At 48.4% G+C, this 19637-nt stretch overlaps 1 protein-coding gene across 1 annotated transcript in view; it reads left to right on the forward strand.

The window, feature by feature from the left end:
- Positions 1 to 13780, forward strand: part of ARMC7 (armadillo repeat containing 7) — a 32621-nt gene extending 18841 nt beyond the window's left edge. The window contains exons 4-5 of the mRNA XM_075347486.1: positions 2739 to 2882; positions 13317 to 13780. Coding sequence (XP_075203601.1) covers positions 2739 to 2882; positions 13317 to 13654 — 482 coding nt within the window. The 3' untranslated portion in view covers positions 13655 to 13780. The remainder of the gene's footprint in view (positions 1 to 2738; positions 2883 to 13316) is intronic.
- Positions 13781 to 19637: the final 5857 nt, after the last annotated feature.

Genomic DNA, 19637 nt, shown 5'->3' on the forward strand with positions numbered 1-19637 from the left:
TGAAGATAACACTCAGTTCTGTGATCACTGTCATTGCTCATGTCCCCTGCGACCACTTCAGTACAGGATAGAGCATACAAATCACACTCTCCTCACTTCTGACATTGCTCATGTCCCCTGCGACCACTTCAGTACAGGATAGAGCATACAAATCACTCTCTCCTCACTTCTGACATTGCTCATGTCCCCTGCGACCACTTCAGTACAGGATAGAGCATACAAATCACTCTCTCCTCACTTCTGACATTGCTCATGTCCCCTGCGACCACTTCAGTACAGGATAGAGCATACAAATCACTCTCTCCACACTTCTGACATTGCTCATGTCCCCTGCGACCACTTCAGTACAGGATAGAGCATACAAATCACTCTCTCCTCACTTCTGACATTGCTCATGTCCCCTGCGACCACTTCAGTACAGGATAGAGCATACAAATCACTCTCTCCACACTTCTGACATTGCTCATGTCCCCTGCGATCACTTCAGTACAGGATAGAGCATACAAATCACTCTCTCCACACTTCTGACATTGCTCTTCTCCTTTGCTATCATTTCAGTGCAAGACATAGCACACAAATCACTTTCTCTTCATTGTTGAGATTGCTCATGTCCCATGCTATCACGTCCGTGAAGGAGAGAGCATACAAATCACTCTTCACTTCTGACATTGCTCATCTCCCCTGCTATCACTTTCTGTGCAGTAGAGTTGACCGAAATGACTGTCTTCTCCCTTCTGACATTGGTCATCTCCCCTGCTATCACTTTCTGTGCAGGAGAGTTGACCGAAATGACTTCTCCCTTCTGACATTGGTCATCTCCTTTGCTGTCACTTCAGTGCAGGACTGAGTGCACAAATCGCTCTCTCCTTGCAGCTACACCCAAGAAATGTCATCAGCGGGGAGAGAGTGATTTGTTTGCTCACTCCTGCACTGAAGTGATGGCAAAGGAAATGAGCAATGTCAGAAGCGAGGAGAGAGTGATTTGTGTGCTCTCTACTGCATTGTGTCAGTGCACACAACAGAGGTTTACCTTTTAGACACCACCGACTTGGGAAAGCGAGCACTGTCAAAAAAGAAAAGCAGACCTGCCAACTAGCAGGAAGATGCAGCCAAAATCCTGAACGTGATATGTTATATAGCAAGGATTTAAAATATAACTTTTAATAAATATAGTGATAAAATAGATTAGCTCAAAGTGCAAAGTTAAATATAATTAAAGGAAGGATCTCACCCAGTTCTTCTCTTGTGGGATCCACACCACTGTAAAAGCCAAGGCGGACGGGCATCAGGACAAAAACGTAAAGTCGGGGAGGATTTAGTATAATTACATTACCCCTGTCGTGCCCCTGCAATAGCTTCCGCCCTTACAAGGGCAGCACCCAAGTCTGGATAACTACCCCAGTAACCAAACAATGCCCCTCCCAACGCGTTTCCCTCTCCGTGTAACCGGAGAGTTCTTCAGGGGAGAAAAGAAAAGTAGAGCCTGCAGTGGCAGGTCAATACATTACACTGCTTCCTTTCAGTCAGTGTGTACACACACCGCTTTCAGTGTATGTGCTAATGGCCAGTGGGACGCTGTATACTGCCAGAGCCCGACCCTATATACCTCTCAGTACTCCTGTATCACCAGCAATCAGTGGGAGCACATCCTTCAGCAGCCTTACTAATCGATCACCGTATATTGACATAGAGAAATCTGCCCAGATTCCCATCAGGCTGAGCAGGTGCACAAATCCTCATATTCAAACAGGGCAGATCGGAATAGTTTTTCACCCATCCTGCCCATTAGACTTACAGTTCGGGTGAGCTCAGAAAACTGTGCCCGTGCGATCCGCATTCAATCTATCAGGTCTAGATTTTTCGGCGGCCACTAGAGCGCACGTGCGGCTGAAAGATGGTTCTTCCGCGTTCCAGAGTGGAACGCACACACCGCGCATGCGCGGGATCACGTACCCTCACGAGAACGCTGCCCGGGCTGCCATTAGTGCGCACGCCCGGCCAGTTCAAAGTTCGTCCGCGTTCCACAGTGGAACGCACCAACAGCGCATGCGTGGGTCACATCATAACATTCTTAATACAAAGGCGATACTTCCGCGTATCACCCTGGAACGCACCAGCCACACCAGTGCAGATCAAAATAAACGACCAGGAAAGATTCTTACAACTCAAAAAGTATGAAAATGGCTACTAATATGTAGGTACACGATTAAGGGCACCTATAGAGCAGAACACACACATCAATGTACACATTAATAAAGAAATACGGGATCGATATATATAAATATCTGGGGTCGGCGAGAACAAACTAACACTGCACAATAATGGGAGAACATAAGAGCACTGTCAATCAACATAAAATGAGTGTCTGTAATCTAAATATGTGGGTAGTGCAGTAAGGCATTTAGCAACACCAAGAGCACACCGGGCACCCATATTTATATAGTACAAGTTGTTTGGGGTTTTTTTGTGCAATAGAAGAGCACATTTAAAAACTAAAATAACAAATTTTTATTGTTGCATCATCTCCTATATGTCTATGTCTTTAGATTAAAGTGTACATTTGGGGTGACACACTTCCTTTAAACTTGATGTCGCTGACACCTTTACCTACTATGGTGTAGCTATGTAATTGAAAATGTGAATATGATAATGGCATTATTGGATTTTCATGTATGATATCTCCAGTCATAATAATTGCTAGTTTTACTCTGGTTGATTTTTATTTCTTTTCTTTTTAGATGCCAAGGAACAGGTCTTGGCAAATCTGGCCAACTTCTCATATGACCCTAAGAACCTCGCATACCTTCGACAACTGCAGGTTCCAGACTTGTTTCTGGATATGCTGACTGAAGATAATGAAACCTTGGTGGAGTTTGGAATAGGTTTGTATATGATTAAAACATTACATATTGTGGCTATAAAGAAAACATGAGATCCTAGATTAGTCATGTGACCGCTCCTGCCGGGATTTTGCTACTTCCTGTGATGTCACGTCGACAGGTGCAGGAGCTTATGCTCGCCTTGTTGACGGACATCACAACCGACGTCATGTTGTAGCCATGTTGTTTAGTGGGGCAGGGACAGTACGTCAGAGTCCCAGCCCCCCCTTCCCCGCACCCTCCCACACATTCCATAGTGCAGTGGTCTTAAAGATGCGACCCTCAGCCCCATTGATGATCGCTGCCTGTGCTGGGGGCCGTACAGTCAGCGCTTTACTTCAGATGATAGATTTCCGGGCGGTGCGCAGATGCGTGCTTTCTACAGCTACTACAACAGCCTCCGGCCAATCAGAGGCCAGAAGCTAATCATTGGAGTAGCTGTAGAGAGAGCTCATCTCTGCGCAGCATTCGGAAATCTGTCATCTGATATAAAACTCTGTGAGCAGCGGCCCCCTGCATCGGCAGCGTTCATCAAGGGGGCTGCCGTCCCCAAAAAGAAGGAAACCGGACACTGTGGGAATGGAAGACGGGTGAGAAGAATTTGTCTTTTTGTTTTTTTTGTGTGTGTGAAGAATGTCACAATAGGGGACAATTCTACAGGATGGAACATTGCTACAAGAAGAGGACCAGGAATGGGACATTACTATACGATGGGCAGAAGGATGGGAACAATATTGCAGGATGGGCACATTATTACAGGGTGGGCACATTACTATAGGATGGGGACAATAATGTGCCCTTCTTCTCCCGTTTAGTAATGTGCCCATATTGACCCCTGCAGTAATGTGCCCATCCTTTAGTAATGTCCTCATTCTGATCCCCTTATTGTCCCCTAGTATGGTTCCGGGAGTCTGCTCTTAAACCAAGTTACTCTTATATCAAAGCAATTTTTCCCATAGGAAATAATTGAAACACAGACAATTCGTTCCACAACCCAAAAATATTTACTGTATTTATACCAATTTGTTACAGTAATACAATATAATGTACTGTATTCATATAAAATTATTACACTACACAAATACAAAATTCTGTGCATTAAAAGCATATAAAAGAAATTAAACTGTACATTAGCTTACAATAGAAATGTTGGTGTGCGGGAGGTACAATACAAGCAATGTGCTATACTAGTTATCAATAAGAAAGTACAATACTGTATCCACAAATGCAAATTGATAGATATGCTATATAGCATACACTGTACAATGGTATACTGTATACAGTACACATGTACAGAAAGTTACCTCCAGAGCGGGTCAGAGCACGGTGAAAGGCCGGAACCGGAAGTGTGCACGGTGAGTATTTTGCTCTTTTTGCAAAGCATTGCTCTTAAACCAAGTTACACATTTTTAGAACGCCTTTGCTTTTCTTGCAAAATGCTCTCAATCCAAGATACTCTTAATCCAAGGTTCCACTGTATATATCAACAGCATACTAGGGGACAAGAAGGGGATCATAAGGGGATATATACATACACACACACACACACACACACACACACACACATTATTCTCACCTGTCCTCCGTTCGCTCTGTGTCTTTTACCTGCTTCTTGCGGACCGCAGGCATATAGAATGCTTGCGGCGCCACAAATCATTCGGGTGGAGTAAAGCACTGACAACAACCCTGCACCGGCCACGATCAAAGAGGAGGTCTATGTACCTGCGGTCCGCAAGAAGCAGGTAAGAGGACACCGCAGGAACGGAGGACAATTAATATAATAATATAAATAATATTTTGGAGGACCCTAACTCGAGTATAAGCCAATGGGGTGTTTTCAGCATAAAAAATGGTCTGAAAGACTCTTCTTTTTGTGTATATGTATGTGTATATATATATATTATATAATTATATATACACACCCGCATGCACACTCATATCTACTATAGACTCACATTAGGTGCTATACTGTATGTAGCATCTTTGCTCTGTTATTTCCAATGCTGGAGTGATGAGAGGTCAGTGCTGAGCAGAATACTGACAGCCAATGAGTGTGCAGAGGGTGGGCAGAAGGCGGGTCTGGACAGTGAGGCCGGGTGGTGCCAGCTCAGACTGTGAAGTTCAGCAATCAAGCACAGGAAGATTTCAAGTTTGCTTGAGGTGCAGAGAAGAAAGTGATAATTCAAGAAGAACAAAAGTTACAAACAAAAAAAATGTAGGGGTGTTTTATATGACAATACAGCACAGATTAGCTTAAAAAAAAGTTGGAGTTTATGGTCGGACAACTTCTTTAATGTCGTGGAGTATGGCTTACACCCAATGAAAAACCAAAAAGTCATTATCTTAGAAAATTAGAATAAGTACCACAATACATATGCAAAGGCTTCCTAAGCGTTTAAAATGGCACACGTAGACCCATGAAAATCAATGTGTGCATATTTCCACATGGATTGTGTGTCCGTGTGGAGCATACATGTGTCCGTATGCTCCACATGTAGACATGTCCGTTTTTCTCCGACAGCACAGGTGTCCGTGTGACATCAGTGTGACACTTGCAAGAGAAAACCACGTTTCTGTGAAATAAAATTAATTTCTACACTCCCCTTTTCCAGCACTGCTGTCACTTGCTTACAAACCCCACTCCTTATGCTCATCGTATATTCACTACACCTTGGGCCGGAGGCAGCACCATGGACAGGTAAGTATAGAAGTTCATGCTGCCCGTGTACTACGCGGTTGTCACACGGATAGCACACTGGCAGCACACACATACGCACCTTTTACACGTCTGTGCAAAACGTGCATGTGTTTCACGGACGTATGAAAGAGGCCTAAAACAGCACTTGAGCTCTATTCAAGTGAATTGGTGCATCTGTAGTTCCAGTTGGAAGCACTTAGGTCAGGAGTCTCAAACAAGTGGACCACATGCAGCCTCTGAGGCTGCATTCTGCGCCCCTCAGATACTAGAGCTCCCGAGAGCGGTCCAGGGAGTCAGGGCTGCTAACTCCTGTGGGGGTTTTTTTTAGCTGAATGTGCCCTTGGACACACATTCAATTGAAAAGTAGCAGGGTGCAGAGGACTACCGCCTCCCTGCTTTATGATACCAGCCACAGGCCAAGCAGAGGCTGGCAGCTCACATTGGGATGCCCAACGTGGGCAGTATCACTGCCATGGCTGTGGAGAAGGGAGAGGACGCAGTTCACCGAGGGAGCGAGGACAGGTGAGAAGAATCTTTTTATGTGAATGTAAGGAACTTCAGAATGAGGAACAATACTACAACAAGGGGGCCAGGATGGGGAGACATTACTACAAGATGGGCACTAGGATGGAGAGACGTTACTACAAGATGGGGACCAGGATGAGTGACATTGTTACAAGATGGGGCAATATTACTGTATGGGAACAATATGTGGACAATAAAAAAGGAAAAAAGTGAAACTGTAAGAAAAAAAAAATAACATTTTTATACTTTATCTTTATGTAAAAACTAAAGTAAAGAAAATTAAGTACGTTTGGAATTCTGTAACAAACCAAGATATAAAATTGTAACAACCTATACAATGAATACCATTTAGAAAAAAAAACACACACCAAAAATGTTAAAAAAATGATCATAGTAGACAATTTGTATCACTGAAAATGTCATCTCATTCTGCAAAGATGTGACCCATCAATTTAAATTTCTTTCTATGTGCGGTTTATTTATCTAGGTGAGTTTAAAGGGGTTTTCCCACGAACAAGGTTAATTTCAAGCAATAGATCTTAGAATACTAATAAGGTCCAGAGTCTAAAAAATATAAAATAAATAAAAATGTTCTTGTGCTGAGATAATAAATGAATTAAATAAAAAAAAAATAAAAAAAATATATATATATATAATATATATATATATATATATATAATATATATGGATTTTTGTGTACTCACCGTAAAATCTCTTTCTCTGAGTCTTCATTGGGGGACACAGGACCATGGGTTATGCTGCTGTCACTAGGAGGCTGACACTAAGTAAACAGAAAAAGTTAGCTCCTCCCCAGCAGTATAACCCCTGAGCCGGAGGCGGGCTCAATCAGTTTAGCGCACAAGCAGTAGGAGGAGAATCAAACAATCCTGGATAAAACAAGATAAAAACTATGAACAGTAGTCGTGTGACCAGTGGCCTGGGGAAATGGCCACTGGGGCAACCGACAGGTAATATATAACAAATAACACAAGCAGGGTGGGTGCTGTGTCCCCCAATGAAGACTCAGAGAAAGAGATTTTACGGTGAGTACACAAAAATCCTTCTTTCTCTATCGTTTCATTGGGGGACACAGGACCATGGGACATCCAAAAGCAGTCCCTGGGTGGGAAGAAAAACCATCACCGGAGATAGGAAGGCAACCGCTTCCCCTTGTCGGGCTTGCGCCAGACCTACAAGCACCTACGTTGTTACAGGTGTGCCACTGCCACCCGCAAACCTTACTCCAAGACTGGCCGCTGCCGAAGCTTGGGTGTGACCCTGGTAGAAACTAGTAAAGGTATGCCGACTAGATCGGGTGGCGGCCCAGGGAACCTGGACGGTCGACGACTGGAGTCCAATCGTCCAAAGGGTCCCCCTTGCTCGGTAGACCGCGGCGGAAGTCCGCCCTTCATGCGATAGTCTTCACATATGGAGTAATGGATCCATGTGAAAATTCTGGCCCCTGGCGCCGGCATGCGCCCCTTGGGAACGGGTGGAGGGATGGACTGGTTGTCGGTGTAACCGAAAAGGGTGTCCTGCAGACATGTAAGACTGAGGGCTCGTACTAGTTCTGGAACGAACTAGGCCCCTTTCCGGCTGAGAGAGGAGACTAGAACCGAAAACCGAAAACTAAACACCTCTTCTGGAAGGAAACAGCGAGCTGCCTTGGACAGAAACGAAGAGTTCTGGCTGGAGCCTCCCCTTGTCCTGCTGGAGGAGCTGGAAAACAAAAAGGGGGGGAAGAACGACAAGAGGGCTGTCCGCCCTGATGCTGTCTGTAACAACGAGATGGCCACGAGGAGCCCACCTACAAAAAACAGGTGGAAGCCGGGAAAAAAGGGGTACCTTGAACGAACCCCTCACTGGAATAAGGACCCACGTTCTTAGTGAACGATGAAACAGCCGAGCCAGATGGACGCTTCTCTGAGCGAAGGCTCTGATTGGAGGACGGGAAGTGAAAAGACTCCGAAAAAAAACGAAGCGAAACGGCCGACACCTGGCCGATACAGGGACGCTCAAGAGGGCCGCATTCGGATCTGACTGGAAGAATGCCAGCAAGAAGGAGGGAAGATGTGGTCCTCACCCACCGGGGGAGCTCTTTCCGAGTGGAAATAAATCCTGGAGGAAACTGGATTCCCGACCCTCAACGTTGTCTGTAATCCTCTTGTCAACAGACCTGACCGAGGCAGCACCCGGGATCCACTGGTGAGGCCGTCGAACTTGGGACCTTTGAGTCCTGGTAGAAGAGAGGGGCCCCGACACGGAGAACTTGGCGGTCGGGAAGGAGCCCCGGGGCCTCCGTGAGGAGTTGAGTAGGCTATGCGAACTATGCTCGCCTGGGTCACTCCAGAGGCATCGTTGCCTTGGTCCATCCTGAGAACCCTCAAGACCATGGGAAGCTGCAGGAAGATGCATGAGAACCTGAACAGGCTACACGACCGGTCGAGGGCGTCGTCACCTATTCCAGAGCAGGTGGCACACTCGAAGCACCATTGATTTGAAAGTTGGAACGGGAGAACAATAGGTCCACGACTGGAGGTCTTCCCTCGCCAGGGAACTGACTGGTGACTTCCCTGTTGAGGAGCCCTTTTCCTAAGGGAGGTCTTTCCTACCGAAAAAATCGGCCGTCCAAAACGTCCATGCTAGGGATGTACTGCCGAGATTAGCGAGTTAAGGGACCCGTCCCAGAGCAAGATCTTCTTGGCCTCTTCCCTTGCCATGACACTCTCTGCGTCTACCTGGTGGATGATGCACGTCACCGCTGTGTCATGGTCCGACTGGAACCTGCCTGGGCAAACCTCGACCCAGAGAAGAAATTGTAGCCGTGCTAACCGGATGGCTCTGGTTTCCGGAATGTTGAAGGGGAGACAACGCTCTAGGGCTGTCCCTCGGGACCGTGCCGAGGAATGGTGGGGGTAGCATACCCTAGCACGGGAGACTGGTGACGGTTGATAATATCCTCCAGAGGAGGAAAGGGAAGCTTCCCAAGGGACGGTTTCGAAGACTGGTCCGCTATGAGGAGATTGGCGGATCACCCGCGAAGACGGAACCCTCTTTGTCTCCGATCTTCAGTGTGGTCCACTGGAGAGTAAGGGATGAAATCTGGTACTTGCACCGTCGCTATCACCGCCACAGACTGCCGAGGGCTCGCATAGCCAAAACGGGAGCGGGTGGCAAGGGTACGCGGGACTCTGTGCCAGGAAGGAAAACTATTCCTGCGTGAGGAGTAGCTACCCCTGAACGGGCTCGAAAAAAACCGTGCCTAAGGGATGATGGACCGAACCAGGGTCTGGGAGGATCCCTTCCGGTATCTCAGCTACCCTAGTAGCGAAAAGTGAATATGACGGTCTAAACCTCAAGCGAGGATCCTTGAAGTGAGAACTCTGGGCCTCCCGGCCGTACTTGGGCGTAGAGAACCTAGCAGCCCTGTAGAGTAGGGTGCGCAGGGACAGTGATCCCTGCAAGCGCTCTTTATAAAAAACTGGAACGGTCCACTGCCACGCAAGGCGGAGGGGCTGTTGGAGGGATAGAGGCTTCCTGACGGGTGCGGCGTGAACGGGCTGGGACCTAGTGTGAGGGGACGATCCTGATGCATCTGGGTCGATGCATGGAAAGGGATGAATCCTTCCCTTACGTAGTCTAGGGGAGAGAAGTACTCTACCCTGACGTAGCCAAGGGGGGCCACTGGACTCGCCTATCTCCAGAGGGGCGTTCCCTAAAGTCGGAAGGGAAGTCAGTGACCTCCTAGATGTCGAATCTGCGTTCCTGATCCCGAGTCAGAGGTCTCGACGAGTGGACACACTGATGGTAGAGGCTCAGGCCGAGCAGCAGGCAGGCCCCAGGTATGTGAAGAGAGGGTAACTCACTGAAGATGATAACCAGTCCTGGGACGGCATAGGTGGAACTTGGTCCGCTGCGTATGGTGCTCGCTGATTCTCTGAGGGACGCCACGTTCGGGACGAGAAACCCGGAGGAACACAGGCGGGTCGACTACAGGGTGGGGTGCCCCTTCCTTTCGGAGCCCCTTTATAGAAGGGGTAATGACAATAAAAGGACTTACCACTGGTAAAAATCGAGGCCTGGGATTATTCGTGATGACACAGTCACACGGCGAACTGGATTCCACTGAAACCGCAGGGGCCTGCCCTCTTCGTCTCTGCAAGGTGAACTGCCCCCTCTCTCTAGAGCCCTTCGGGGGAATGATAATGACAAAAACACACGACTTACCGCTGGTAAACGCCGTGTCTGGTAGATGTCTGTGATCAATCAAAGACTCCAGTGTAGCATGGCCATTCTCTCCGAAAACCCCTTTGGAGAAGGGAATAAAGACAATGACATGGCTTACCGCTGGTAAACGTCGTGACTGGTAGTTGTCTGTGAACACGCGGTAACTCGGCGAACTCTGGATGTCCCCCGAGCACATCAAGGGTCTGCTCCAAACGTCCTAAAGGAGACCTGGGTGCACGGAGAGAAGAGGGGCTGTCCGTAGCCTTACGGCTTGACTCACCGTTTCTAGCATGCTATTCGTCCTGCGCCAAAACATCCAGGTCCTGCTCGGAGTCCAGCGGAGATGGAAAGCCTGGGCCAACACCCGAGAGGTCGTAAGACCACCGTAGGAAGGCAGTCTGGACCTGGGGAATAAGGTGGAAAACTGGGGGGCCACGAAAGACGAGACCTGTAGGGTCCGCTTCTAGCCTAGGAAAAAGGTCCCTGGTACGGGACTCGTCTCCCCGAGGGAATGGCGCCGTTTTGTGGATGGTATGACCAAGCGTCGGCGGGGGACGCAGCGCATGCGCACGAACCCGAGGGACGTCAGCGAGGGAATATATGTGGCCTGAGAGAGGGCATTAACCGGCCGGCAGGGGGAGATACAGGGGCATGCGGTGCCAGGGGCTGCGGTAGCTGTCAACACTAATCTGCCATTATGTGTGGGAAATTACCATTAAGGGAACCGCAAACTTGAGCTACCGGTCCCAAATAACTAAAAACTCAGCTCTGAGAGCTCTATAGACTAACCCTAATTGGGATGTGTCCTGATGCAAAGCCCGAAAAAAGTACCTGAAGGGGTTAATATATAATGTACAAAACGCAAGCCCTGATAAAAAACCCCCACTGTATTTAATAATCATGGAAGACTTGGGTCTATTTTCCCCTGATATACGGGCTGCTGCAGCGTCAGCAAACCGCATACCGGGAGTCTGCCATAATCCCTTTATTTATTTATTTATTTTTTTTAAAATGAACGCTGAGGAGGCTGGAGGCGGGCCCAGGAGAGCGGGAAAAAGCATCCACCGCCCCCACTGTGATGCCTGGGGCTGAGCGGAGGGCGGAGACGGAGCGGCCGGCGGCCAATAGCGATGCGGCGGGGGGCGGGCCTGGGACGCCGGAGACAGGGCTGAAGCCGGGGCCTAAATTTTGAAGCAGCCGGCGCAGGGGAAGGTAGCCGGCGGTTCTACCTGCGGGAGCGGCGGCGCGGCAGCGATGTCTGGGTACCGGCCGAGCACTGCAGGTGTGTAGGACTCCAGCGCCGGATGGGGACGTGGCCGGGGCGCCCGGTGAGTAGGCCCGGACCGGGGCCTAAATTTGAAGCAGCCGGCGCAGGGGAAGGTAGAGACCGGCGGTCCTACCTGCGGGAGCGGCGGCGCGGCAGCGATGTCCGGGCACCGGCCGAGCCCTGCATGTGTGGACTCCAGCGCCGGATGGGGACGAGGCCGGGGCGCTCTGTGAGTAGGCCCGGACCGGGGCCTATATTTTGTAACCGCCCGGGAGAAGGTAGGGGGGGTGTCCTACCTGGTCGGCGGCGTCGCATCTGGCCGTGTGCAGGCGTGGAGCTCTGCACCTGTGTCCGTGTGCTCCGCACACCGGAGGACTGGCTGCGGGCCGCAGGAGAAGAATGAGGCAGGCAGGCAGGCAGGCAGGGAGGTGGACGCTGGTGGGGGCAGGGAGCCCCCTGTAGTGAAGCAGCGCTGCGGGCCCCATCATCAATCCAGACGCGCTGCGAGGTCCAGTCCCTGCTGTATGCCCCTTGCACCCTTTGGGGTGATACCGCAGGGTGAATAGGGGGTGCCCAGGAAGGATTAGCCCCGCGTGCCGAGTGGTACCGTGGAATTGGACGGGGGAGAGGGCCCGACGACTCAAGCTTCTGCGACCCAGGGGAGTAGTACCCACACGGGCTGCGAGAGCTGAGGTAGAGAAACGATACCTGCAGAAAAAAAGAATTACCACAGATGAGAGCGACGAGCGTCGCCGAGAAAAAAATGAAAAAATATACGCAAAAAATCAAGTGGCTGAAGGGGGCCCAGTCGGCCCACATCAGCCTCCTACGACACTAAGCAAAAAACTGATTGAGCCCGCCTCCGGCTCAGGGGTTATACTGCTGGGGAGGAGCTAACTTTTTCTGTTTACTTAGTGTCAGCCTCCTAGTGACAGCAGCATAACCCATGGTCCTGTGTCCCCCAATGAAACGATAGAGAAATATATATATATAATATATATATGTATGTATGTATATGTGTGTCCTCTATGTAGTGTGTGTGTGTGTGTGTCCTCTATGTACTGTGTGATGGCTGTGTCTGACCGTACAGGGACATGGTCTGATCATACCACAGCTCCTGGGCCGGAGAGGAAGTAAAAAGTATACAGACATTATATAGCTATAGCATGGAATCACAAATAATTATTTCTTTGAGGTAAAACATTTTTAAAAAAAACAAGCATGGAAATGTTTTACCTCACAAAAATAATTGAGTTTGATCCCTTCCTGTAATATCTTTATACTCTTTTGTTTCTTCCTCAGCCAAGGAGATGTGGTATGAGCAGACCATGTTCCTGTGAGGTCAGACACGGCCATTACACAGTACATAGCATGGACACATATATAAGATTATCTCAGCACAGGAACATTTTTATTTATCACATCCAATTGTGGAACTTATTATTATTCCAAGATCTATTAATTAAAATGAACTTAGTTCTTGGGGAAACCCCTTTAAGACATTTGACTGAGATGGTGAATATACTGCTGCTCCACGCCTGCAGCTGCTTCATTCTCAAGATCGGTGGGATTCTCATTGGTTGGATGCCCACTTATGACATATAATTGCTTTATGCCTTCACTTTACAAGATAGAAACGCCTTCATAAGTATGTAGAAGCTGTAGGAAAGTCTGATCACGGGGAGCTCATGGTATAATTTATTTTTTTTTCTTTTTCAAGGAGGCCTTTGTAATTTATGTCTGGATAAAACCACGAAGAGTGACATTTTGGCTTCAGGGGGTCTGAGTCTTGTGATCAATTGTCTATCCAGTCGTCGTGAAGAGACTGTTCTCTCGGCTATTACAACGCTCATGTATCTGAGTACAGCTGCTTCCCGCATGGAAATTACCACCCAGCCTGTTGTGGAGTGCATGCTCAGATTCTCACTATCCGCCAACCGTAGGCTTAGCAATCTAGCCAATGTTTTTCTGGAGGACTATTGCACTGAAACACAAGTGCAGGAAGCCCGGACTGTAAACCAACACACCGCACTCGGAATACCTCTACCCAAAGACTGATTTGTCCATGATTTCCTAGAGAGACTACAAACACTTATTGTTCTGCCTTTTTGATCATTTGTCTGGTTACCATAAATATTGCATTTAGCAACTTTTTAAAAAGCTCATTAAAATATTAAGAACGGCCTTTCACACCTCTACCTGCACCGGCTACAGCAAGCGTAAAGGGGATGTCCGGGGAAAGCAAGTTATTACCTATCCAAATTCTAGGTGATAACTGCATTGTTTCAGGTCCCAGCTGTCAGACTCCACCAATCAGCTGAACATGGAACTTTTAAGCAAAACTTAAAGGAAATATGTTGCAATTTTTATATTAATAATTGATTATGTAGTCAATTAATTTTAATAAACATATTGCTTTTTTTAAAAAAAAAATATTATTTTTTTTTTCTGCATCCGCTGGAGGCTGTCATTTTTATTTGCTGGTTTGTAAGTGTCTGAGCACTACACCGCAAATACAGCAGCTCCAGGCCATAGCCTGTATTCTAGGCACACAAAAAAGAAGAGGAGGAGTGCATGTGAAGGATTTCAGGGACACGGTAGTTGGAAATGTATTATAACCGCTCACCTGGAGAGGTTATGCAACCCTGCACAACCTCTGTTACAGCATTGGTTGTGGAGCTGGGCAGAAAATCCAGACACCACTAAAGTATTCCTCTGCTCGAGTAATCTGCGTCTTGTGGGGTGGTCATTTGACCGGTTACGTGGAGTCCGCGTCACTGCCGATCCCAGTTTAGAATTCCAGCCTCAGACTTAAAGCAGCTCCTTTCCTTGAGTCCCGATGAGGTAATGTAGAATAGGCTAAGTAATTACACGGTCCTGGGGAGCGCTAAGGAGGAGAAGGATGGTTTCTTGCTTAAAATTCTTTATTTTCTTTCATACCATGGTGGTATGAAAGAAAATAAAGAATTTTAAGCAAGAAACCATCCTTCTCCTCCTTAGCGCTCCCCAGGACCGTGTAATTGTGATGCCCTGGCAAAACCAGGTAGTCACAAAAGTGTCCATCCTCCTTGTTACCATGTAGATATAGCTAAGTACCCAGCCCAAAAAACGCCTAAAAATTAACTTTTAATAATATTTTTAAAATATCACCAACAAACAACATAAACAACTAACGTGTTTCCCCGATAGTAAGACACCCCCGATAGTAAGACGTAGTGGGGGTTTTGGGGGGGGGCGGCTAATGTAAGACGTACCCCGAAAGTAAGACGTAGTAAAAATTTATTTATTTATTTTTTTTCCTCTTTACAGTACAGTTACAGCGGCCGAGCGCTCAGCTGAGCGCCCTGACATGCCGCCGGCAAAGCGCTCAGCTGAGAGCTGACACATGCCGGCGGTCGGGCGCTCAGCTGAGCGCCCTTACATGCCGGCGGCTTAGCATTCAGCTGAGAGCTGACACATGCCGGCAGTCTGGCGCTCAGCTGAGCGCCCTGACATGCCGGCGGCTTAGCATTCAGCTGAGAGCTGACACATGCCGGCAGTCTGGCGCTCAGCTGAACGCTCGGCTACCGAGAAATGTTGAAATGTTGCAGTAATGTTGTCCGTGGTCCATCAGGACCATGGACAACATACAAAATCACACAGCCTCAGTGCCCTCATGTGCAGCCGCTGGTGGTTAAGTTTCCTTAACTTGCGGTACACTTAGGGCGCAATCGCGGCAAGTCCCCATACGGTACATTGCATGGAGACTTGCTGCGATTGCTGTGGGATTTTTTCCAATATAAGACATACCCCGAAAGTAAGACATAGTGGCACTTTTGGGGGTAAAAAGAAAGTAAGACACTGTCTTACTTTCGGGGAAACACGGTATGCATAGCATGTGCCACACGTAAAATGGTGTACTACCAAATGGATACCTTATGGATGTTGTAAGGCAGCAGTACACTAATATATAGAAGGCAGCTGTGATAATATGGATCAATATTCTCTATATCAAGAACATCACTGTTTTAGAAAGGCAGCGATGATAGTAAGGATCATTAATCTCTATATCACAACATACAGGAACCGTCTCACCAGTCTTCTGCAGAACTGATCTTGTGTCCCCTTTTAATCGCTGACAGACAGAAACTGACATTCAATAGCTCCCCCGGTCCTCCCAGGTATTGCCTCAGGATCTGCTACAACTGTTAGCTGAGAAAAATAAATCACGTCTGGGCTCCACTCTCTACGCGTTTCCTCATCTTCAGGAGAGCGAACGGTACGTCTGAACGGGCCTTTACTATCCCTACCAGGACCAACACATGCCGTATGATCCCGACATCAGGCGCGCTTGCGCCCAGGTACAACACACAGCCATTAAAGCCTAGCCACCCCCTCGTGGTAATAGGGACACACCAGTGGGCAGGATCAGGCGGATGAGAACACCCACCTAGGGGTCCTGAGGTGTCAGAGGCGGGAACACAGTAGATCAAGTTTAGAGTTTGAGCAGTAGAGAGTGGAGAGTTGAGTTCTGACAGTGGAAGCTGACCGTTAAGTGTAGTCAGGGGTAGGGGCCTTTGGACTACCCGGCTAGGTGGCAGACGGTGAACAGGGCCACAGGCGAAGGAGATCCGGTCGCAGGAAACCCTAAGTGGATGGGGCAGAGTCGTAGCCCGCCAGTGCCAACAGCGGGAATCCGGTTCGGAGGCTGTGCACAGACTGGGTGCCTGGACCCTAGGACGAGGAAGGTTGCAAGCCCCCTTGTTAATCAACTAGCAGAGGACTGGGTTTCAGGCCTTCTTCTCCCGAAGCCCGGAGAGCTAAACGGAAGCCCAACGCGGGGAATAGGGTGTCCGTCAGAACCCACAGAGATCCCAAGGGTCAGATTTTGCGGCCCACAGCTCCCAAATACATACAGAACCGGGAGTGGACTTCTCCGTTCCACGCAAAGTCGTCCAACAGGAGAGACAAACACAATGTGTAGGAGGAAGGGACACCTGTTCACGAACTCGGGTATGGGACCCGAATACACGCTCCAACGGCAGCCGGTCACTGGCAACTTGGTTTACCACTGGACTTGTGTGGAATTACTGAACTGTGAGTACACCATTGACCCCCGGTCCAACCCAGCGCGCCACCTCCAGCAGCCATCACTCCCACGTTCAGACCGCGGGCCCCGGGCGCCCTATCACCAGGCAGCGGCGGTGTCACTATCACTCACCGCAATTCACGGGTGGTGTCACTGACACAACAAATCCAATGTAAATATTCCCCCCCTTTCCGACGGTTGTGAGGATGGACGGCCATGCGAGCCCGGGTCCGGTCACCACTCAAGCCGCAGCAGGCAGCGAACCCGGACCCGAGGGAGCCCAGAAAAGTGGCAGCGGCCTCCGCCCGCAACATAATTACTTAGCCTATAGCCTGTATTCTGGCTGCCTCAGCTGTGATCTGGGCACACAACCCTAGACGGCTGTCCAGCTCACAGCTGAGGGGGAGCCAGATTCCAATTTATTGTTATCCAGAGCTGTGCTCTGAGCTACAATATCCCCGTCACCGATGACAGTAATGTGCAGGGAGGGATGACAGGAGGTCCATTCGGCGGCAGTGAGTACAGGTCAGCAGCCTTGTATTGTACTATTGTCAGGCTACCAAGCTGTTCTCAGCACTGGAACAAGTCACCAACCAGGGCTGCTCTGAGCAATGAGATCAGTGCTGCAGAGGTGACTTCTTCCAGCGGTGAGAACAGGTTTGTTGTCCGGGATTAGTAGAACAATTCAAGGCTTCTTGACCTGCACTCCTCGCCGCTGTTAGGCTATGTGCACACGTTGCGTTGTGTCCCTGCAGAAAATTCTGCAGCGATTTGACAGCAAATCGCTGCAGAAACACTGCGTAATGAATGCAGTGTTCTGCAGAAAAAAAGCCGATTTCATGCACTCTGGATGCAGGCTCTCCCATAAACAGAGCGGGCCCTGCATCCAAAGCGCACAAAATAAGTGACCTGTTGCTTTTTAGAACGCAGCGATTTGGAACAAAATTTTTGCATCCAAATCGCTGCGCTCTCAAACGCAACGTGCGCACCAATTATGCACAATCTTCATAGATTGTGCAGGGGACGCAGGACGCATGCATTTACGCTGCGGTACAATACGCAGCATAAATAGATGAAATTCTGCAACATGGGCACACAGCCTAAGGCCTGCAACACACATCCGTGCCGCCGGCACGTGTTTGTCATTTTTTACACGTACCGGCGGCACGGAGACACGTTAAGCAATGCTACCCTATTGTAGCAGGCACACACACGTAAAACCACACGGAACGTGTGTCCGTGTGCGTTTGTACGTGTGTGCGTTTTTCAAAGCGCTGACATGTCAGTGTTTTCTCCCGCAGCACGGGTGTCACCCGTACCACACGGGTGTAGTGTGGATGTGGTCCCGTGTGACACGCGCCGGAGAAAACACACGTGTCAGTGAAAAAAAAACAAAACATTTATTCACTTTCTCCAGCCCTCCTGTCTCTGCCGCTGCTGCCGACCACCGCTCATTATTCTCATTTAATATTCACTTCACTGCGGCCGGAAGCAGCAGCAGCGGGGAGACGGGAGGGCTGGAGACCGAAGATCAGCACCACAGACAGCAGCGCGGACAGCAGGAAGGACCAGGTGAGTATGTAAATTACCAGTTCTACGTGTGCTATCGCGGATAGCACACGTAGAACACACGTGGCCCGCACGTACCAGAGACACGTACGCAACACGCAGGGGAAATACGTATCTCTCTGAATGTGCGTGAATTTCACGTGAGTGTGGCAGAGGCCTACGTGTCCAAGTGTTCAGAGTAAAACAGAGAAATCGTCATGATGAACACCGACTTAGCTCTGCTACGTCAGCATAAAGCCTCATTCATGTCTGCAGGGATGTCTGAATGAGGTTTACTGCTGTGTCTGCAAAGCGCTTCAGAAGTTTGGTGCACTTTGTAGAGATAGCAGTAAGGCCTTGTTCACACACTGCGTTTTTTTGCTTCAGAAATTTTTTGAGAAAATGGTTGTAACCTTTCTGCAGACATTCCCCAGCAAAACCTATGGGAAAAAAAAAATAGCTGTGCGCACACTGCATTTTTTTCTCTCAAGAACATTCTTTCTGCAGAATTTCTTGAGAAAAAGAATGAGCATGTCACTTCTTTTCTGCAGGTACCTGCATTTTTTGCCATAGATAATGATAAAAAAATGCAGGGACCAATCTGCAGAAAAAACGCGGTGAAAACGCATGCGGTTTTCGGTGCATTTTTTGACCGCAAGTGCGCTAAGAAAAATCCTTTTTCTAGTATGAACAGAGCCTACAGCCTCAATCAGACATCCCTGCATTGCAGAAATCTGAATAAGGCTTTACACTGACATAGGATTAGATACATGGCTCTGGCTTCCTGATTGATAGTCTGCTGAGCCCTGTATCTAATCCCATCTTGAGTGATATACACTAAACTAAAAAAAATATAACCACACTTGTTTTTTCTCCCATATTTCATGAGCTGAACTCAAAGTTGTAAGACCTTTTCTATATACACAAATGGCCTTTTACTCTCAAATATTGTACATAAACCTATGTTATTGAGCACCTCTCCTTTGCAGAGCTAATCCATCCACCTCACAAGTTTTGCATATTAAGATGCTGATTAGACAGCACCTAACCAATTGGACCAATTTGCACAAACGTCTGAAGTAGCCCAAAGGGCTCATGCAGACAGCCATGGAAATCGGTCATAGAACGAACCTCATTGTACGGACTGGCCCCTGCTCTCCCGACCACAGCGTGACCGCTTCATATATTTTTACGAACATGTGATGTTCAGATCGGGAGAACAGCGGCCAGTCCGTCCATTGCAGTCAGAGATCGCACCAAATTGCAGACATCTGCAGGAGCCCTTAGTGAAAAAGTCAACTGAGCAGTTTTCTCACTGCCATCATCTGTACTCCAAATGAATCCTTTGAATAGTAATGCAGCTGAAGACTGCCAAATAGACTGGGGAAAAGCAGAGGTTTGGAAGCCACTTGCATGCAAATTTTA

This window comes from Anomaloglossus baeobatrachus, chromosome 5 (genome assembly GCF_048569485.1).
Source record: "Anomaloglossus baeobatrachus isolate aAnoBae1 chromosome 5, aAnoBae1.hap1, whole genome shotgun sequence".
Taxonomy (NCBI): domain Eukaryota; kingdom Metazoa; phylum Chordata; class Amphibia; order Anura; family Aromobatidae; genus Anomaloglossus; species Anomaloglossus baeobatrachus.